At 38.4% G+C, this 23,778-nt stretch overlaps 1 protein-coding gene across 7 annotated transcripts in view; it reads right to left on the reverse strand.

Annotated features, from left to right (window-relative positions):
• Positions 1-23,778, reverse strand: part of CDON (cell adhesion associated, oncogene regulated) — a 93,799-nt gene that overhangs the window by 4,473 nt on the left and 65,548 nt on the right. For 4 of the 7 annotated variants that reach the window (XM_023645103.2, XM_023645104.2, XM_001505095.5 and 1 more), the window contains exons 15-18: positions 19,907-20,029; positions 16,639-16,860; positions 14,318-14,598; positions 11,562-11,641 (exon numbers count right to left, since the gene is read on the reverse strand). In XM_023645103.2, the coding sequence (XP_023500871.1) occupies positions 11,562-11,641; positions 14,318-14,598; positions 16,639-16,860; positions 19,907-20,029 (706 nt within the window). Of the gene's footprint in view, positions 1-105; positions 1,189-1,274; positions 4,509-4,594; positions 4,780-11,561; positions 11,642-14,317; positions 14,599-16,638; positions 16,861-19,906; positions 20,030-23,778 lie in introns of those variants that run through there. The other 3 variants (XR_011440556.1, XR_002809120.2, XR_002809121.2) reach the window with 3 other exon arrangements.

Genomic DNA, 23,778 nt, shown 5'->3' on the forward strand with positions numbered 1-23,778 from the left:
TCTTACAGCCACTTGACAGAAACGGCCTTATGAAGACCAACAAAAACAATGCTTTGAAATCAGATAATACATCCTGTCCCACCCTTGGAAGAAACACTACAAGGATTAGACATTCAAAATCCAGGTTTTATTTATTTTTCAATTTTTTCTTTGCAAAATTAATTGCTAGAATTTATTAGCACTGAGCATTCACTTCAATTCTGCCCTACTTTTATTTCCTGCCTTCACCCAAGATATGTGTTTTCTTTCATTCTTTTCTTTCTGTTCTTCAGATTGGATAATTTCTATTGATCTTCCTGTTCATTGCCTCTCTTCTGTTGTCTCCAATCTGCTGTTAAGCCCATCCAGTAAATTGTCCATTCCAGTTATCATGCTTGCAGCTTTGGAATTTCCATTTGGTCTTTTTTATAGTTCCTATTTCTCAGCTGAAATTTCCCACTATGTGAATTCAATGTGTGCATATCTTCCTTTAAGTCTTTGAACATATTTATAAAAGCTGTTTTAAAGTCAACGTCTGCTAATTGTGACATCTGGGTCATCTCAGAGTCTGTTTCTATTGACTTTTTTTCCCTTAAGTATCACATTTTCCTATTTCTTCAGATGTATAGTCATTCCTTTACTAGATTTTTCCCTCTAATTTTCCGGGTGTTCTATTGGCTTCAAACTCCATCCTCTGACACCTTTGGTTTGGGTACTTGACCCAAGATTGGAGAATGCCCTCAGGCACAAATCTATAAACAAATGTCACCCAACGTCTTTCAAGGTTAGATTTATTCAGTTTCTTCCTGCTTTTGGTTATTCTCCAATACTTTCAAATTGTCCAGATTTCATCATTATTACCTGTAAATGATCAAGCTATTTATTCCACCATTAACAGAAACTGAAATCTCAGAAATATATTTTTTATTTCTAAAATTAGGAGTAAGAAAGTCTGGAGAAAACATTTCATTTGGCTTTGATTTTGGCATGTTAGGAAACACATAGGACTGACCAGCAGTATTGCTGGAGATAGGCAATGTTAGGGAATAAAGATAAGAATTCTTTGGATTTCTATCCTTCTAACATGGAATAGTATGTTTCTAGGGCATATGAAAGTTAGTAAAAGGTGTCCATGCATCTGTTATTAGCATCTCTGTTGGTTCAAGTTATTGGAAATACCAAATGCTAAGCATGAAGAAAGATCTGAACCTGAAAGAGAGTAAGATATCTGTCAGTAAATCAAATCCTTAATTAAATAAGTCCAACTTTAATTTCAAATAGAGAAATATACTCACTATACATTTAGTGGAATTCAGATACCAGTCATCTGGAATAAAAGCAAAGTATGTCAGGTATTCGTTTGTACCAAATAATTTGAGTACAGTATTATCTAACATGACTGTAATTTTAACTTTTAATAATATAGCAAAAAAACATAAACCTGATTCAAATAAAACCTAAGTATTCACACGCCACTTAACGTCTTAAGCCAATAAAAAGTGAAGGAGGCACTGGTATAGAAGGAAGATTGTTGAAGTCAGAATCAGAGCACTGGGCTGGATGGATCATGACTCCAGGAGAGTATGGCATCCCTTATGTGTTCTGTTGTACATTTTATTCAACTCTGAACTTAAAAAACTTTTCTAGGATGCTGGCAAGGGGTAGCACTAATCTCCTGACAGCCATTTAAAAATGTCCATGTTATCAGTCTCTTCCCTTCTTATATTTTGTCATTAGTCTCTTTCACTGTCTCAATAGCCAGGGAACCTGAAAATCTGCATGTATTCAATTTATGAGAATCAGACTCTAAATGGGGTATTCATCCAAAATGTGGGGCAAGGTCAGAGGCAAAAAAAGAACTTTTCTGAATTCAAACTACTACCAATGAGAATTTAATGGATGTTATCCAGCTCTATAAATAACCTTACTCAGAAGAACCGTCTATTTTAAAAGCATTTGCTGAATATCTTCTAAATGTCAGACACTGTGGTAAGCACTGAAAATATAAAGGTAAATACAGCAGCGTTCCAGCTCCCAGTCCAGCAGAGGAGATGGACAAGTAAGCAAATGGTTACAACATAATGCAGTAAGTGTTATAAAAGAAGATACAAAAGACACTGGGAGCATCCAACTTTGAGATGTATGGCCGAAGAGAATAGGGTGCTTGCCACATTACCAACTACAGACCAGTGTATATTCTTCCATACTATTTCAGACTCAACTGTCTCATAATTGAGGAAATTATACTAGACAACAACTGTGGAATTAGAGAGTAAAAAGAATTCTGATTTCAACAAACCAGAAGTATCTCTGGTCAGGGGAATCTATATGGCTACCCTGACTTGTTGGAAATAATACTTAAAAATTAAATTCCTGGCTCTGGCGATGATTGATTAGTTTGTATCAGCACAACTCTCCTGCCAAGAACAACTGAAAAAGATGGAGGAGTTTTATTTTAAATCTGTTGAAGTCATCAGACAGCTATCAAAGCACTTGTGCGGCTGAGAGTCCAGAGAGAAGGTAAGTGTGAACCTGAGTTTCAGCACCACTCTCCTCTTGAGGCATCTGCCCAATTGAGAGCGGGATGAGACGTTGAGACGTCAAGCAGAAAGTGCTAAGCTAAAGCAGCTCAGCAGAACTTTTGGCAGTTTTCTGGGGCTGAAAGACAGAAATTGGAGTTCACAGCCTACCAAAGAGATAGTAAACACCCCAGGCCTTTAACTTGGACCCCAGAAGGGTTACTTTGTAAAAACAATGGTGAAGCAGGAACAGACAAAGACCAAAACTCAGCACTAAATCAGCTCAATTCCCAATTGGGTTACAGTAATCTGCCTCTTGCCTAATGGTCTGCCCAAAGCAAAAGTCAATCCTTTCTGGAGGAAAAAGCAGCTTCCAGAGCTTCTACGGGGTTTTACATGCAACGTCCAGAATTCAGTTAAAAATTACGAGGCACATCAGGAGAGAGGAACAAGAGAAAAACAGTGATGGAGATATTGCGTTCGGAGACAAAGACTTTAAAAGAGTGGGATGAATATATTCAAGAAAATAGATAAGATGGAGAAATTTAGCAGAGACTTAGAATCTTATAATAATTATTATTTGGAATTTCTAAACTAAAAAGTAGAATAGCTGAAATTAAGAACCCAATACATGGGGTTAAGAGCAAATTGGGCACAGATGGGCAGAGGTTTACTGAACATGAAGCTTGTACAGGATTGCACAGGATTCAGACTGAAGCAGAGAGACAAAAGGATGGAAAATATAGGAATAAGCTTAAAAGACATATGAGGTATAGTGAAAAGTTCAACAATAAGTACAGCTAGAGTCTCTCTGAGGGAGAGAAAAGGGGGAACGGGACAGAAGCCATATTTGGAGAGATAAAGGCTAGGAATTCCCTAAAATGGAGGAAAACTAAAGCCATGGATTCAAGAAGTTCTATGAGCCCCAAGCAGAATAAATACAAAGAAAATTACACTTTCAGATGTGAATAATTAACATGATGGAAGCAAAACACAAAGTGAAAATCATAAAAGCATCCAGGAAAAAAAAGGCATTATTATCTTGAAAAAGCACTAATAACTGTACAGATGATTTGTCAACAGAAATGACAGAAGCAATAAAATAATGGAATGACATCTTTAAAGTACAAAAAGAAAGTAAGTGGCAAAGTAGAATTCAATAAACAGTGATAAATATCCTTCAAAAAGGAAGATGAATTGAAGACATTTTCAGACCAAAAAACTGAGAGGATCTGTCCCTCAGACCTGTACTACAAGAAATACTAAAGGGAGCTCAAGGTGAAGGAAAATGAGGAGCCACAGACAGAAGAAAGGAAATGGAAAAGAAAACTAGCAGCAACAAAAAAAGGTAATTTCAGGAATTCTGAATAATTATTGACTGCAAAAAATGGTAATTGGAATGTCGTAGAGGATTTTAAATATTTGTAGAAAACATATGTAAAAATAACACAAAACACTGGAGACGGAAACGGAGTTAAACCGTTCCAAAGTCTTTTGTCTAGGAAGTGGTAGAAGTACTAATGTAGATTAGACCCTAATTAAAGTCATAATGCCCAGCAGCAAGCGCATAGTAAATGGCATAGAGTAGGACCTCAAAAATACTGAATAAATAAATAATAAACATTAGAACATCAGACCTTTGTTATACGTTTTCTCTTAAGCAAGTAATTATCAGGGAGCAACAGTTAAACTAATTAGCCAAAATACCTTACAAGAGACCATACCCAATACCAAGATAAGACACGTGTATCCCAGTGAGGATGAACTGGTACACCTACTCCTTGAGATTTTTGTATCACAGTAGTTGTTACCTTTGTCCTCGTTCAATATTGGCTCTGCTGTCTGGCTCTTCTTGAATCTGTTGGCTTCCAAGTCGTCTGATGCTTCACTTTCCTGGAGGACAGGCAATGCCTGTCCCGTGGCAGAGGAAGCTCTTAGAACAGTGGGATGTATTATAGCACAGCCAGGCCCTTAATAAAAATCTAGACGTAATTCAGAGATACTGGAAACCTAAAAGACAAAAAAGCATCAGGTCAGAAAGGAAACTTTTCATTTAAAAGAACTGAAGTTAAGCTCTAGAAAAAAAAAATACTTGCCAGGATTTGAAAAACCAAGGCTGTTCCCTAAAAAGAAAATATTCTAAATTAATCATTTGTTTATAAAGATCTAACGTGAGTGAAATTTCATAATGTTGACATAAAATAACGAGGACTTACCAGATAATAAGATGCCTTAAATTCTTCTGTTTCTTTCCTCTTAGTTTCTTTTTCTCTGCTCATTTCTTTAATTTAAAGCAAAGAATGAGATTTTAAAATGAAGTAAGAGGGCAGTCTAACAGTGTGGGTGTGACACACTTTTGTGAAAGTGACAGTGAAGGTGGATCATACGGCTGGGGCAGGATGGAAGGAACGGTCAAGACAGGGCCAGGGCCAACCACAGCGGACAGTAAGGAGCGGACACTGTCACCTGGTTTCATGTGCAGGGAGTCAACAAGCCGATTAAATACACACGTTTTAAAAGAAATTACAGACAACTAAGAAGACAAAAGTACCAACTGTTATTACCTATTCTTCAGCATCTATGTTTCAGATAAGTGAGACAGAAAGCCACAGCAGTGTTTACCTTTATTCTGAAATGAGACGCAATTAGCAGAGGGGTGCTGGTAGTGAGATCACAATTTGAGTTAGACTGTTGCAGTGACGGTAACCCAAATTTCAACACAACAAACCAAACTGACTTACAATGTTCTAGCACACTGATTCCTAAGTCATGATCATCAGGGATTAACCATGTAAATAACCGAATGTCACTAATTCAGTCATATAGTGCAGTTCCAGATGTCTATGTGTCAGCATAAAAAATGGCTTTAAGTTGGGGGTTACATGCTAAGAGATAAGCATAAAGGACACAGTCTATAAAAAAGGAAGATAACACCTGTTCTGAACGTAATTAGGTATATAGCATGTAAAAATAATTTTACTGATAAAGCTTTAATTAAAATTTCTGAAGCCATCAGATAATCACAAAAATAATATCTGTATATCACAAACGTAAGAGAGCCAAATCTACAGGTAGCAAAAGAGAACAGGACAAATGTCCACATCTGCAAATAGATGACGTTCACTGAGACGCTCTTACAATGCACGTTTTACAGTTGATACAATACAGAGTTTGTAATTTCACTTTCTTAGGTTCTCAAACAATCTTTCAGTTGTAGTTAATACTGGCTTAAGGTGGACTGAAAGTTTTCACAGAGTTGTCTCTGGCTCAGTGAAACTACTTTTCTTAATTTTAAAGACACTCAGTAAATAGAACTCCGTGCATCTTGCCACATGCAAAAATTTGTGCTGTTTTCCAAGAATTCAGGTGGTCTGGGACCTGTTAGTTTACAAAGATCTTTTAGTCAACAGGAGAGGCCTGTCTGACCAACCTGTAAGACAGGAAAATGACTGTTACAGTGCCATAAAAAAGACTAAAATAATCTTTGACCAACAATCTGAACAGCACAGACTAGGAAATAAGAGACTGGGACGCTAGCAGAGGATTGTGCTGGGAAGAGCGCTCTATTTAACTCAACACATTTTGGACCTTCCAGTAAAACTATACAGCATCTCTGAAATATTTTCTAGAGAAGTATTCCGTTTCTGATTGCACAACTGAATATTTATTAAGCATGATTATGTAAAGATTTACTCTGATTAGATGATTATATGAATTTTGCATTAAGTTTCCTCTTTTAATTATCCCTGGAGGGCAAGGAGTAACTATTCACGAATCTCTTGCATCTGTGACACTTAAGGTCACGAATATGTTTTTGAGACTTCTGAAACAGTGACATCTTGGTGCCGGGTTGTGTTAACGTTCGGCTCACCTCTGCTGTTTCCTCTCGTCACTGTGTCTCCGTCATTTTGCTGACTTGGCCCTTATTTTTGGGAATTCATCAGTTATTATGCAACAGAACCCTGGTGACCTTCCTCTAGGGCCATGGCTGTCCTCTATTCTCATTGCACATCTTTGTTGGATATTGCAATGACCCCAGCCTGAGAGCGGGAGCTTCCTTTTGGGAATTAGTTTATTGGTGACTGTCACATTATAGGTGATAATAAATGCCGGGTGACAATAAACAACTGAGTACATTACTGAACACGGCAAGCTAACACACACAATCTTACAAACAAAAGACCAAAAGCACTACCCTAACCGCCTGACTCCCAGCAACAGACCCACAGTTACCATGTTATAAGTAGGAGATAGACAACTTCCCCTAAAGGAAGGCACTGATCAATTTAAAAAATTAGACAGTGTTTTGAACTTTTTTCTTAGGGAATTATGCAGATCACCACAGACGGAAGAGAAACCGAATCTTTGGTTTTGTGTGTTTTCTTCCTTTGGCTTTATGGCTGGTTCTGAAGTAGCTAGGTGATCAGGAACAGGAGAGGGCCTGAATCGTAACAGACTGATGGCTGGAGGAGAGTTGAGGTGTCCTAGACAAGTAGTTGTTTTCATACTTAAACCAACTGAGTAGACAGATCAAACCCTAGCCCTACAGAACTACTACTATAATGAAACGTTTTCACGTTCATCTCTACACACTATTGTTATCTCAGTATATCTGACACCAGTAGAAGGTTTCAAGTTGGTGAAAAAGCATCCCAAACCCAACAGTACACAGACTTTTAAGGTTATCATTATGCAAAAACTTAGAGATCATTTGTAATATCTGTGTTTTCTAAGGCACTATTTCCAATAATTTTTCTTCTCTTGACTCTCAGCCATGTATATAGCCTGTGCTTTTTTCCCAGATGGATTATATACATTCTTCCAAGCTGATTTTTACTTGGCTACTTCCTGCCCATTTCCAATCTCTCTAAGACCCTTACAGTTAATTTCTTGTTCCTTCCTGATGGGATCTCCCAGTTCGTTCATCTGTGAATTTCATCAGTGTCCTCTTGACTCTTTTACAAATTATCAAGACTGATGGTAAACAGACCAGATTTAATGTCAATCCCTTCCCATTAAACTAGCCAAGCAACTGAGAAACCACATTTGATTACATATCCAGAACTGCGCCACTGCTTTCTGAATCGAGGAGATGAGAAGAGGAGGGAAAAGATTTTGATTTATTTGATTAAAATCTGTTTAACTCTTGAAATGCCCAAATTGCACAAGGATTTTTCAAATAAGTCTATAGTTAGGGGACAAGCTCTCTGCAAAGCTGCGTTAAATGTGCTCCTGTCTAGCTGTTCATAGTTAGCTATTACACATTACTCTTAAACCTGAAAAGGGTTCAAATTAACTGAACACCGTGAAGCAGACAGTCATTTATAACACGCCACAAAAGCACTTAGAATCACATAAAACTCCAGAGACTGCTACAGTGTGCATTCATTCCCCCTTACCTACTCTCAAGTTTTCATATCGCTACCTCAGTTTCAACAATAAAGGCAAAATTTTCTTTCCAGATAGTTATTACTAAAATAGAGGGATGACAAAAGGGTCTAAGGTCGGCAATGACTCGTTTCTTAAAAGCCCACTCCAAGAAACACATTTAAGTTTAACCCTAAGAAGGCAGAGAAGAAAGAATCCGAGCAGCAGGACTCAGTGTGGGTAAGATTCCCTATGGAAGAGGTCTGAAGCAAGACCTCTTCAGTTTTCAGTCACCTGTGGAATATCCAACTGGCAATCAAAACTCTAAATGCCCCAAACCAAATTTATCACTTTTCCTCAAGGTATCACTTTACTAGGTTTCTTATTTCTGTGACAATCACCACTGCAGTTACCAAGTCATCCACATTTGAAACTTTCTATTCATTTTGAACCTTCCTTTTTTCTAGATCCCTGCCAGTCAATGGTCAAATCCTAAAGATTTCAACTCTAGAATCCCATTCATCTCTTCCTTTCTACCCCCATCCCCATGCAAGAAGGCTAAGGCCTTCACCACAGCAATCATCTAAGTGGCCTCTGTCCTCCGACCCCACCTGTGTAATGCTATCATGAACCAAACCTAAGTACATCTCTGAATCGATGCTGCCCTTCTCAAAAACCTTTGGAAGAATCATGATGCTACTAGCCCAGTGTTTCTCAACATTTAACCCATATCTCCCTCTTTTGATTATGTAAAAATCTCATATCCCTCATAACTGTACTTTATATTACACAAACAACAGGGATTTTTTCCCATTCCTTAAACATAAAATTATATGCTTCAATGGTGTTTCTTAAAACTCTACTCACTATATTCTGAGCTCTGCCTGTGTTATTAGACTGTGGGCTCTGTGGAGGGAGTACTTGGGCCAGGACCTAGGACATGGTAGGCTCTCGATAAATCATTATTAAATACATGATTAAACCGTGACATTCAGGATCATCCATCATATAAACTCAGTCTGGTTTTCCAGTTGTATATCCTACTATTCTACCTGTATTTCACCAACCAGATTATTCCAGTGGTTCTCAAAGCAGCGTCCCAGGACCAGAAGCACCAGCATCACTGGGTACTCACTAGAAATGCACATTCTCAGGCGCCACCCCAGACCTGCTGAATCAGAAACTCTAGGAGTAACGCCTAGTAATTTGTGTTTTCACAAGCGCCCCAAGTGATTCTAGTGAAGGCTGAAGTTTGATAACCACGAACTGTTTACCACTAGGTAAACATTATCCTTTCTACTGCCAGGACTTCTCACAATTCCTCCTGCCTGGAAACACCTCAGAACCTGTTCCAGGACCCGACTAGTGCGCAGCAAATGTTTTTTTGACCGAATAGCCAAAAACTCTAAAATGCTCGCCTGACAGCCCTCATGTAACTTAATTGAAATTAGGCCTCATTTTGTGTACACACTATCTCAGGTGGCATTAGGAAAAGAAAATTCATTCTTAGTAATAATGTTGATATTCTAAAAGTATAAATTGACTAAAATTGTGCATGTTTTGGGGTAAATTGTATATCATCTACCTCTAAGTATTTGAAGCTTATTACAAATTTTGCCATTTTGGGGGATCTTGAAAGTAGACACGTATTCAATTTCAAAGTTAAAAGAGTTAGAAACTTTAAATTGAATGACTCCAATTTTCCAGAGTTGAAGTTGGTACTTATTGACATTTACCAAAATCACACAGTGGCTCCTGGGGGCAGGGAGGCAGGGCAGCAAGTAGACACCACCCTAAACAGGTCTACTCGCATGTCAGAGGAAGGGTTGCGCCAGGGAGAAACAGAAGCTGATTTTCTTGGGCTGAAGAGAATTCACCTATGTTCTCACATAAAAGCAAAACCCCCAAACATAAAATGCAAGAAGTCATTGACTTTAAAATTAAGTGAAATACAATTGTCCATTGTCTTAAAGCAAAAAATTATGTATAATAGAAAACCTCAAATATTATACACACACACTCACTCACACACATACAAATGGCCATGAATGATGATGGTAGAGGTCATTTAAATTCTTTTAAGGAAATGGGATGCGTTTTTGATTCTGGGACGATATCTCACCATGAAGATGTGATTAGCAGCAAATTTCCAAAATCTATAAACAGAGTATGTTGGAGGTGATTTTACATGACCTAGGAAAATTTTCCATTTTTCATATAAGGAAATAGCCTCAGAGAGATTATATAACTTTCCCAAAATCACAGATTTAAGCAGTGACAAAGTCTACAGCTACTTATCCTTAGACCAGCGGTTCTCTCATAACATCATTTGAATGTCTAGGTTGAGTCAAGATCTGCTGACGGCCACAAGAACCACAAAGGAAAACACATCACGTATTTAGGCAATGCCATTTGTTTAATTAAGTCCATCTGATTACTTCCCAGGTGTATGAAGCATCTTTACCAGTTATTTAGCATTTCCCAACAAATTTTGATAAAGCCTTTGACAAGCTCAGGACAGAAATGTAGCTTCAATGTTATGAAGATCTTAAAATTCAGCTAGAGTCATACAGAATTTTAAAATGTAAAATGCACATCTTAGTATACAAAACAGGCAGATGTCTCTTGCTAATACAGAAACCCTAAGATGGGTTAAGTAAACGACAATGAAAAATCTCCAGGAAGCTTTGTGGCTTTTGTTCCGCAGCTCTCAAAACACACGCGGAGAGAAGGTACTTTCAATTCTACGGTTGGCCAGATCCTGCCTCCAGTTCTGGTTTTGATAACTCCCAGACACAACTCCTAATCTTATCATTCATTTTAAAAACATAAATCAAATCTCACTTCAATAATGAAATGTCCAAACTCCAGTTATTTTACGTACTAACTATAACACAATTTTGAAATTGTAGAGTTTTAGAGCTGGAAAGGACTTTTGAGACCATGTAGCCCAAAACCATCATTAAATAAAAGCAAGATCTAAGATTTCTGACAGACACAATTTTAACACAACAGAAAAATGGATAATCCTTTGGAATTGATACACAGAGGGGCAGCATGAAAGCTTTCTGAATGTTGTCAAAATTTAAACGCATATGTTACTCCACATAGTTCTCTATTGTTTGAAATACTGTGAGTACACATTACTTTTGAAATTAAAAACAAAAAATTAAAAGAAAATGAGATTTTCCTACTTAATTATCTTAAGGTTTTAAGAATTTTCAAAAAACAAAAAAACCTGAAAAATGTGGTAAGAAAATTTCAGTAACATTACTATGGAAAAACATTACCGTATACACAGGTCTTTTTCCTAGCCTTCAAATATGCTCTCATTCACAACGCAGATTAGGAAATATCACATAACATAGAGTAGAAAATAACAGGTGAGGAAAGATAAAGTCTGTTATACAGACTGAGTCTAATTTATAGACTTCAAAAACAACAAACCTTTTAATGACATCTCAGTGAGAAACAAAGTCTTTAATATTGCCATTATATAGCTAAAGAAAGCAAAGTACAGAAAGATAAAAATTGTAAAGCAGGGGCAAAAAATTAGTAATGGCCTTAAAATTAAGACTCTGTATTCTGAGATTTATATCTTAGGTAAATCCCAAGAACTTCCTTTGCTAAAGGGAAAGAATAATAGGAGTCATATACCTTACTCACAACAACCTGTGCAAATACATATCAACATACCTATTGTTGTTCCGGCAATTTCGACAGTTAATGCACTCCAACGGGTCAGTCTGAGGTACTGCTGTGTACATTCCACCACCCTTGTCAGGAAGGACATACAGGGAAAGAGAGAAGAAGAAAGAGTGCTGAAGGTGCCAGAGCAGTAACCAAAGACTTTTGAGTGTAAGAACCATGTCAGTAATCAGTGGATACACGGTACCTTTTAACCACCTCCCTGAGCAATGATATGCTTGTCATTATTTACCTGTCTTCACAAATGAGTTCTGAACAATATTAAAACTGTACTTTAAAAACTTAACTGCCATGTTTTTCCATGTATTTTTGTACTGGAAAGAGGCAAATAAATGAAGGGAGAAGTTTAGTCACTTCCCTTCAGTGTTTCAAATCTAATGGACCCAAAATACACTACACATTATAACCTCCTATTCATTTTGACTTTTATAGCAGTCGTGGAAGAATTTTCTGTGATGCCAGTTGGAGAAAAAGGGTGGAAATCTGTTTCAATTATGTCACAAGATAAACCCATCTTCATTTTCCTGTAATTATTTCGATTAGGTCTGTTCACTTGACTACACTAAGTTTTAAAACATGTTATATTTTTCCAGATGGAGTCGATTCTCAGCCAGCAATGACTTGGAGGGGAGTATTAATATTTGGATGTTGCTTTTGGCGGAAACTGCCCAGCAATTAAGAAAAATGCCCAGATTAACACATACCTCATTGTAAAATGTTCACTTGACATATACAATGGCAAGAGTTCTTCAAAATTGAAGTTGGGAATTGAACTAGCCTTATGTCAGAGTCAGAATTCTGCTTTCGGATGAAAAACAGCAGAACTGAACTTGATAAGGGTGGGAGAGGCTGTCACACTATACCCAACCCAGAGCAGGCCCTCAAGGTTAGCAAAAGTTCAGGCAATTGTTTTTCCCAGAATACTTTCCATTTCCATTCATCTCATAACAACAGCCAGAATCTAAGCAAACCAAAAGTACCGAAAATTTCTCTCAACATTCTTGATCCAACTAGCGACAGGAATTTTAAAGAAAACATTGAGAGAAAGAATATTCCTGTACTATACTCAATCCATGAGGGTAAACACCAAAGCTTCAGAAGACGAAGTTAACAACCTACAGGGTGACGCACTTATTTGAATCACTAAACATATTACCATTAATTCAATGATTTTTATGATCACCAGCATTTAAAAAATTTCCCTATTTCCTCCCACCCAGAAGAGGAAGTAAACTAATGAGCTAAAACCACAGATAACATCTAAAATTGTACACCTAACAGGCAACTAGTATTTAAATAGCAATTCATTGTTCAAAAAACCCAAAGTACTATGTTCAAATAGCACGGCAAACATCAGACTTAATTTTTACTTCTTATGTTAACAGCATGTGCTATTCAAACTTTAACGCTCTCTCCTTCAGTTTCTTGGACAATGCTGGCAGTCTAGACTAGGGATGGCGACAAAAAACGTTTAGGAAGTCTGAATATAAGCCACGTCTTTCCACACAAAATAATGAAATCCTTATTCTCTTTTGGTAATGAGATGCACCAAACCAAATTAAAGATTTTTTCCTCAACATACTAAAGCTAGGTCACAAGAAAGCCATTAGGATTTCTAGCTTGAGGACACAAATATATAGTTTTGTTCTCCACGTGTAATATTTTAATAAATCTTATTAAAGTCGAAGATGAAAACAATTCTAAACTTCTTCAAAGTTTAGCACACGGTGGGTTATGGCAAATTTATTTGTAATCAGAACAGTGACAAAAACTAAATGAGTGCTTAATTTGCTCAACTAAACAAATTATCCCTTTGATTAAAAAATAATGTGGCTGCATATCCACACGATGTAATAAATCAGACTTCCCAGTTGCAGGGAACCTCTCTAAGCAGCATAAATCTAAACTACGCTAGTCATTCTATTCTCGTTTCAAAAATTTAACTATATCAGCGAGCTATCCCCCAATAAAGTAGTTGTAAAGGTTTTATCACTCCTTCTGGCTGAAGAATACTAATATTGTAAAATGCAAAAAAATCTTACAGGCAACAACAACACCCATTGGACAAAACAGAAAGAAACTCAGGGAAGGGCAGAAGCCACAATCTGGCAGCCTACGGATATGTTCTGCACGGCCGACGCAATGCTTTCAAAAGTCGGAATTAGTGGTCAACATGTAAAAAATCTGGCGATTTCATGTAGATTTACAGATGTTTTGAAATATCAGAAAACCTGGCCACATGGGCCCCCAGTCCTGCATGCCACCAAGAGGTGAATTCCGGCAGCTGCTCTAAGAGCACGCCGGCCCTCCAGGCTGCTCCCGCCACCTCCACTGTCTCATTGCCAACTCACTTCACTCCATTTCATGATCTGCCTGACTCCTCTAGGCATAGGGGTTTTTAGACTCTACTCTAAACACATCAAATTTAAAGTATCTGGTCTGGTCCACACCCAACGGTATTTCCGTTTCATCTCAAGAATAACTTCCAGTCAGTTTGTTACTGGTGTTCTACTGTCAGTGCTAAATAATTTTTTTCTAAAAAAACCAAATTGATGAATATAACTATTACCCAATAACAGAAAGCTTACAATGATTACTCTGGATCATACCGTGATATATACTATTTCCATTCCAGAGAACCTCTGAGCTTTCTAGATTGAAAAAAGCCAAGCATGGCAACCCTGTTCTTGTAGCTGGCACTGCGGGCCATGGGGAAGGCTTTTATTCATAATTAGGTCTCTTACATTCATTAGATGACGAGGATGTTCAAAATCCACACGTGTCCTGGTTAGAGAGCTCGTGTGCCCAGAGTAAAGGCCTCCATTTAAGCTCCCATTCACAATTCCATTGACTCCGTTAGGGACCTTATGGTGAAGATGGGAGCAGCCATTGCTGAGACCCCCATTGCTTATGAAACTTCCATGAACATTTCCATTTATCCGGTTGGTGCCAGGCAGAGTGGCGTATTCCACCATCTGCCCATTAATATCTGGTCCTTGGCAGAGATACCCCGGTGGGTCATATTCTGTTAAGAGAGAAGAAAAAAAAAAAGAAAAAAAAAAAAAAGAAAAAAAGTAAGAAACTGAAAAGGACAATCTCCTTTCTCAGGCAGTTTTATGAATGAAACCTCCACAACACACTAAAATATAACACTCTGACGGTGTTCACTTACTGCCTACTCGTGAGACGTGCTGTAACAAAGTTACTGCTGTCATTTCCCTTACAGTGTGGAGGGAGCTAGGAAATTTGAGTTAATTATGACTCTGTTAACGGGAAGAGAAATTAACCAGAGAGAAATTACTCAAAAGAGAATTAATAAACTGTGCAAGTCGAAACTATCAAAGTACTGACAACACTTAGAAAAAGTGTTCAAACTCCCACACTTCAAATTGCCAAAAGAAACCATATAAAGCAACAACAACAAAAGGCAAACTTCAGGTAGGATATTCCAAGTAGCAATACACAACACTTGAGTAAAAGGATGGAGTTGTGTATACGTTCACTGACTACTCACATAGTCCCTTGGTTATTACAGCCAATTTGGAAGTTGAGGAGTATTAAAGGCAAAAGTCTAATTATTCCATTTCCTTTTATTAAAGGCATTTAAACAGCTGCCTCAAAATTCTGATTTCCAGAGGTACATCTACCAGATATACTGAGAAAAAGTGAGATATTCCTTAGAAAGTACAGCATCTAAACTGTATGAGATTTGTTGTCAGAGTTTTGATAAATTCTTCAAAGGTATTAGCAAGGTGTATTAGAGCACGCCAAGGTGGGTGAGGTGTCCCCAGCCTGGTTACTGAACCTCTCGCACAGGTGTGTTACTGCCAGTATGTCTGCTCATCTTCTTCACTAAACTATAAACAGAGAGGGCAGAGACCCTGGCACCTTATTTCCCATTGCATCTCCACTGTCTCCCACAGTGCCTGGCACACAGAAGAGAGTCCATGAGGCCCTTTTGAATGAATCACTGAATGAGCACTACTGTGATAAATTTCCATTTTAAAATATACTATCAAGTCACAAAGGAAAATGACTTCAACCAGACTAATCTTGCTCAACCAGATTAAAACCTTTCTTTTAATGATTCAGCATACACTCACAGAATCAACTCATCAACATTGAAATGGTTTAGGAAAGAAAAGATCCAATCAAATGATTTCCAACCGCTTCAGCTGGTGGCACCACCGCACTCCCCCTGCCTATCTCCTGGAAGGCACCAAGTCGACACAGTAAGTCATTTTCCCCCCTGAGCTAATAACTAAAAAGGGACCAAACGTGGGAACCAGCTGCCAGCTGCTGGAAGCGCCTGTCACTGCTGGTGTCTTCCTTTGCTTTCCTTTCATTCCCTTATTCTGGGGGCAAAGGGGAAAGAAAAAACTTCCTCCCACCTGAGACCACAGCCCCTGCTGGCTCTGATTATCCTACTTTATAACAGCTGGAGGAATGGGAAAGGGACGCAGTGAGGGGGAGAGAACTGAGGGAGAAGCAAAAGGAAAAGCAGTCTAGGCTCTTTGTTCCAAAGCAGCGCCATCACTGGCAGCTCAGGTGCGCCTCGTCTAGATGCGGGGGGAAGCTGACGCCGCCCCAGAGCAGTTTGGGGACATCAGGCACCGAACCAGGACCGTGATATCTTCATTTGCGTCATTCAGGGACAGAAACTTAGAAAAGTCTTCACGACCTTCCTTCCCATCATGGCTTTTCTCTTCCCCGTGGACCAGACTGTAGAGTGGAAGGTGTTCCCACAGCAAGTCCAGAGCTCATGCTTGCAGTATCCGTCCTCTTTGGTGGTCCGACAAAGCCCGTTTCCCAGCACCAAGTCAGCTATTTATTTAGAGAGCCGCCTGGTTTTGGCTTTGTTGTTTAGTTCTACTGGGCAATTTAATTTGATGCTCCACTTACTTTGGCTGACAGCTAGAACAGTCTTAAAGTCACCTCCTCTGAATGGAGAGTATCTAATGTGTTTTATACCATGACACCAAAGGTTTGGAAATCAATATTTATTCTGACAATATTTTTCTACCCATCTTTAGAAAAAGAGAAGGAAATGTTCCGAATGACTTACTCTGTATGGTATTCTGCTGGCGATTCTTCCACAGGCACATTGCAATGAAAACCATGAGAATGAGGACCATGACACCTAGCACACAGCCAACTATCAGATACAACATATCGCTGCTTCTGGTGGGGCTGGTTGCAGGCCCAACATTTCCCCCGTTTCCTGAAGAACTGGGAGGGGTACTCAGGTCTCTGACAGGGTACTCAGAAGCTCCAGGAACACGTTTCACTAGTTGAAATATAAAGCAAAACATGATGTCAGAGTGAACGCAGACCCTATGAAATGGTTTACTCTCTGAAGGAGGTCTGGTTAGGAATGCAAGCCAGTCTGTTTACACTTGTTACTGAGATGATCTGACCACCAATGAGTAACAAAGAGGGCTCGAAAGTTGAAAAATCTGATGTGCCAAAGTTTTAGTCCACAAATTCTAGAGAAATCCTAAGAACAGAGAAACATATAGTCTAACCCAAACTGCTGTAGGATTATCTGCTCAATTGTACTTGGAGAAGACTCCCAAAGAGGTGAATTAAAAGTATGTCAGCTTATGTATGGGACAAAAACTCCTTTCTATCTGATACACTTTGAGCTGAATAAGACTTGAAATTACATATTTTATGTCTCTCCCATACGATTAGTATTAGAAGATATGACTTTGGACTAACAGAACAATTATATACAATTCCAAACACCTCACACATAATATTAAGCATTCAAAACCAAAAACTTTTGGAGTCCACATAAATGTAGCACTTTTACCTAACTCATTGGTATTTGGGGTGATAGTGATAACAAAAGTGAACAACACGGGAGACTCAAACCCCATTCTCTCTGTCCCCAAATAATATGCTCTTAACGCTCTAAATGTCATAGAAAAGCAGCAGAGCATAGTGGCTGACAGCCTGGTCTCTGGAACCACACTGCTTAGGTTTCTGTCCCAGCTCCACCACCCATCCTTAGCTCTCTGACTTTAACCTCCATGAACCAGTTTCCACATGTAGAAAATGAAGATAATAACATGATGAAGAGCAAATGAGTTAATCCTTGTAGAGCACTTGGAACAGAGCCTGGCATATGGCAGTATTCAATCAATTTTGTTATTACTATTAGTGATTATACTGTATTTCCTGGTATGGTTCCTAACACCACATAGGAGCAGAGTGGTCTTTAAAAAAATCTACTTCAAGCAACACCATATTGCAGTTCAATTTTCTAGCAACTTCAACTACACAGAACAGAGCTGGGAATCAGTAAAGAAAAGGCCACCTCTCAAAGGAAAGAGCTCTCCTCACTGAAAGGTGGATGAATGCCTGGCAGAGACTAAAGGAAACTTCTCCTTCAGGTGTATGTTGGATTGTACAGTGCTAAGGTTCCTGCCAATTCTAAAGAAAACAAACAAGTTTCTGAGGCAAAGTGGATGTTACAGATCATACACTAACGATCATAATTACTCACAGGAAAGTCTTTCAGGTTTACTCTCTCTTTATTTACTCTTAATTTAGTCGTAATTCTATCAAGCTTGATGCTCTGCTTGCCAACCTCCTGCTGAAGTTGAAAACTGAGGGCAGATGGCTTGTGTTGGAGGGTGAGTGAAACGACCCGTTAACATCAATAAGAAGAGACAGCTAAGAACCCGAAATGAGAAAGGTGAGATGAAGAACATAAAGAGAAATCAAAGAACAAAAGGAAAATCATGACAGTCTATGATCCTGAAGGGGAGGGGTAAATGGCTGGCCTTGCCCTCCTCTGTGACTCTTGAAAACCTTACTGAATGACTAAAGATAAGACAATCATTGTTTACAACAAGAATTTGGGTCATTTCTGTAAAAGGTTAAATTATATATCATACGTTCTAATGAAACAGGCTGGGAATTGTGTAATCCATTTTAGGAACTCATTCAGTATGAACAGTTAACATTTTAAAGAAGTTATTTTGTTTTGCACTGATCTGAAGGTACGCAGGTTGAAACTTTCATTCCCCAGCAAAGTCAATTAATGAGGAATTCTATTATAGATACTGCTATACTATTATACTGTTATAAACAAAACAGTTATCACATTGTTGTCTGTGTTGTTTTCCATTTGGCCTGGCTAAATTCTTAAACGTCTTGGGAACAGAGAAGATAAATTTCACATTTATTTAATTTGACCCCCAGTATCACAGTATTTTAGAGGCAAGTAAGAAAGACTCATTAAACACCACAGCGTGCGGTACAAAAAGACACTCAATTCAAGATAAGTCTCTCTCTCTCTATATATATAAGTCTATATATATGTTTAAATATGGATTTAATATGTGGGTTCTACAGCAGAAAGACACGTGATTTAGAATTAAAAAATGGAATTAAGTCTTGGCTTATAATTCAATCTTTCTGAGCCTCAGTTTCCTCATTTTTAAACTGGGATAATGAAATCTCCTACAGCAGACAGTAACGGCTGCCCGGCCCCTGTGACAGCTGTCTTCCACGCTGGCAGAGCCTCAACTTTGTTTAGGTGTCCACTCAAACCCCACAGAACTCTAGCGTAGACCCCGATCAATCACTCCACTCCAGGGAGTGGTTTGGGAGGGCCAATGACACGGCGGGGGGGGGGGGGAATCTACCAGAGCAATTTGAGAAATTTTCCCATTCTTAAAAACAGACATAGGAAAGGAACAGTCAACAGACAAAGGAAAGGAACAGTCAACAGACAAAGGAAGAAACTGTCTCTTTTTCTGTCAGATGAACTGGGACTGGACATGAGTGCTTTTGCTTTCTAAGTATCCACACTAGCTGATGTTATCACTCACATGTGGTATCTTCTGTTTTTAAAAATGGCAATATTTTACAGTTTACGTATGTAGGCAGAGCTGAGAATTTCAAGTAGACAGTGTTATACATATCTATCATCCAAGAAACCATTTTAAACATATGTAGCACTTTTCCTTAAAATTTTTACACTTTTTTTAGCATTCTAATTCTCATGGCAATCCCAGAAGATAGTTAGTCAGCAAATATTTCTATTCTCTTCATTCAGAAAAAAAAGAAAGGAAGTGAGTGACTTTGAGTCACAGAGAAATTAATGAATAGGATTAACGCTTACTTAAACTATTTTTCAGACAAGTGCTCTAGCCAACATATTATACTCTCTGTTGGGACAGTCTAAACATATGTACCTACAAAACAGGCCAAGGCAGAAATTTTCTTAGATGAATACACCAACAGTCAGAAGGGACAGTCCAGAGTTTAGAATTCTAGCACCGTCCAGGAAAAAGCACAAAGTGTCCCCCGTCTCCTACCTTTAGTTTCACAGATCATCACGTTACTAAACTCGCTTTCTCCTCCCTCATTGAAGCACTGCATCTTAATATCATAGGAGGTTTCTGGCTGCAGATGGCCAATCATGTGCCACTGCTTTGAACCTAGAAAGGAAAAAGAAAAGAGGAGCTTTACATGTCATACAACCTACGTCATGATGTCAATACAATCACGTAATAATTTCACAAGGAGGTTGGAGCAGCATCCGTCACCATATAGTACAGTTTGTTGCAACGAAAATGTACTTAATATAAGTATTTTAGTAATTCAGCACTGGCAAATAGCATTTTTATTGCATAGCAAGAAAAAATGCTAAAGAGAAGAGATAAACTGAATTAAAGTTATACTTCGTTTCACTACAAACAATTAGTGGTGAGTCTTGCATAAAATACATGTTAATTTTATGCATAGGTTTAAAAAAACCCTCAAGTCCTTTGATGCCCAGTTTCAGCCCTGCAAGTCGATCCACTCTGTCCACCCACGAAAAAGCAATACTGTACACAAGGTCAGCAAACAGTGTCCTACCTAGAGCAAGGGACCACTTACAAGACAGGCCCTAGCAAACTCTCCTTTCCACTGTAATGAACGCGACACCAACTGACATATAAACGAAGGCCTGGATAAATGGCTAACAATAATCAAAAAGCAGAATCTACTATGGGAAACTCTCAGCTACTGCTCCCACTATTTCCTTTCTTTTGAGTCAGGGTCTCCAAACCACACCAGCATCTCTAAGAGAACGATTCTGTTATCCATGGCACACAGCCAGCAGTTCATTTAGAAACACTCCTACACCGAACACTCCAGTGCAAATCACTCTCCATTTTTACATCCACGGACCTGTGACAAACTTTAATAAACAGGGACACTTCTGCTAGATTTAATTAACTCTTCAAGCACCTTTAATCCCTCTTTGAAAATACCTCTTCAAACTGTTTCCACTGTTTCTTAGAAACTCAATTACACCACCAACTGATTTCAGAATTAATTAAAGGGGGAGAAAAAAAACCAAAACAAAACCACATATACAAGTCAAATCTACTTGGCTGACAAGACCAGTATCACCAGGCTCCTTTCTAATTCAACACAGACAAAAATATTTCAATGCAGAAGCACGACCCCCTTTCCAGGTCACCAATACAAAACCCTTTATTCATAAAGACCCATATTTCATAATGAAGCGAATCTGCTAGTTTTAGGATCAAGAGACTCTGAAAGGCTCAAGAAGTGAGGAATTCTATGCCCCATTTATAACTGTAAAGAGGACCCTAAAAGAATCTGGACTCAAAACCCGGTTGAGACTAGCATAGACCTATTTTGAAATTCCAAAAACTTTCTAAAAGACTTCTATTTTTTTCTGTGTTCTGAGTCTTTCTTGGCCCAGCCCTTTACTCACCTAACTGTAAACATTCTCTTGAATAATCCCTACACTAGATTTGAAGTTTTTCTTTCACAGTACTAGTAAAAATGGAATTAAACTAAGCTTCTGATGTGTTACTAATAAGAGAAAATAGTTAAAATAACACACATCTTGTTAGATTAATATTCCACTGCTATGGTAATTATTCCAATGACTAAAATTACACGAAAGAGCAGCAGAGAGAACGAGGTTTTACTGATCATTGATAGATGATAAGACAACTAAGTGCATTATTAGGTTTAAAGTCAACCAACCAGCATCACCCCTGCTTAACAGGCAATTTTTTTCCCCTAAAAGGATATTTTAGAAAAGGTGAGAGACTAAAGCACAGATTTAAAAATCAGGATGACTGAAACTTTGATTTATTTGGAACTGAACTAACTTTACAAGATAAAAATATTCGTCGCAAAACAGTAGTATGCTGGAAACATTTAGTTCATCTAAATGTGGAACTTAATGCAGAAGACAGGGTAACAATTGTTCTCTCAATGTATTCTTTAACTATTTAATTGCGTTGCAAACTTTTTTCAAAAGCTTAAACCATTTTGGGTCAATAGACATACGTAATCTAAAACTTTTAAGAAATTTTACAGAAACTTTATGTACAAAGGATAAATACTCCTGTTCCTGGGTTTAGGAGAACAGACCAATAGCTTCCAACTGCCACAAAAAGAATTTCAAATGCATAAACTTGAAAATAAGGAATAAGCAAATTACACAGCACAGTGAAGCCCACTTAAACATGTACTGCTCCGCCTGTGACGTTTATAAACAAGTTCTCCGTGAACCATAAGGCAAACCGCACATTTGCACACATGACTACTGGAGACAAAATCTCCTTGACAGTAGTTTCCCAGTTCCACACGCAATATTCACACCACACAAGCTCGCAAGAGTTCAAAGACTGCACTAGAGAAGAGGGTTCAAAAACTGTTTACCGGCGGATATTTCTTGACAGTAGAACTAGGAAGCGTGGGGGAGAGCGAGAGACAGAGGCAAAGAAGGACATTCATTTTATTTACATTTGCCTTGTTTAGAACCATTTTATAACAAATGTTTAACATCTGTCAGAAGATTTTAAATATAAAAATCTGACAGCTCCACTCTCCTAAACCAGCTGAACTAAAATGAAGACCTCGCTAGGACGAAAACGTGGGAAGAGTCACTAACAATTCTTTCCACTTCCATTCTTCCACAACCCTCCTATGAAGTCAAATATGCACATGGAAAAGGACCCACATCCTGAACAGCCCCCCGCATGTTCACAAACTGCACACACCCAGGTACCAACACCCGGGTCAGGAAAGACAACAGTACTGGCACCCCAAAGGTCCCCTTGCGCTTCTTCCAGTCCCTTCTCTCCCTCCAGACAGCTGCTCTCTTGACTTCCCGGAATAGTTTTGCCACTAGCAATTATCTTTCCACATTTCCCCAATTCTTTATGTTTAAGGCAGATTTTAGGGACCAATTTTTTCCCTACTTTTCCAGAGTAAGAAAAGAGAAACAATCATTCCTTCATTCGAAAAATGTTTACTGAGCTCCTACTATGAGCTGGTATTAAAACTCAGATGATAAACTTTTCATTATATTACAAAAGTAATTTCATTGGATAAACATTAAAAGGAATTCTACAATATTTAAAGAAACATGATACAGCACATTTAAAATAATCTATCACAAGACTATTTACAGCAAAAACTATATGCAGTGTTTGATGTCAACAAGTCATATGAAAATAACCTTGGCCCAGGGCAATTTTCTGACATGACCCATTAGGACATTTAATATTTCAAAGAATCAGAATCTTACAGTGAAAATAGACCTTGGAAGAAACTTTCCTCCCAAAGTCCCAGAAACTTTACGTACAAAGGATAAATACTCCTGTTCCTGGGTTTAGGAGAACAGACCAATAGCTTCCAACTGCCACAAAAAGAATTTCAAATGCATAAACTTGAAAATAAGGAATAAGCAAATTACACAGCACAGTGAAGCCCATCCAACATATTACTGGGAAACAGGCATCCAACTTTGATGGAACGCCTCCAAAATTATGGAGTTTATCATTTTGTGAGAGAACCCCCCCGCAGAAATGCTATGTTAGATGCTTCTTCCTTACACTATTTCCTTTTAACAGCCCCTCCTTCAACCGACTGGCTTCCTCTTTCACGTAACAGTCCTTAAATCCTGGAAGACAGATATCTGGTGCTTCTCTTAGTCATCTTTTTTCCAGCCTGGTCATCCCACACATTGCCTTTCCTTTCGGACTTCATGCTTTTAATAAATACTAAACGCCTCCCCATTGTAGGGGTTGGGGATACAGCAGTGGGCAAAAGGCCTCTTGCCCACGAGGAGGCTGATACTGAGTGGGGGAGACAAACTTTAAGCAAATAATTTCATACCCACACACACATAGATCAAAACTATGATAAATTC

This window comes from Equus caballus, chromosome 7 (assembly GCF_041296265.1).
Source record: "Equus caballus isolate H_3958 breed thoroughbred chromosome 7, TB-T2T, whole genome shotgun sequence".
Taxonomy (NCBI): domain Eukaryota; kingdom Metazoa; phylum Chordata; class Mammalia; order Perissodactyla; family Equidae; genus Equus; species Equus caballus.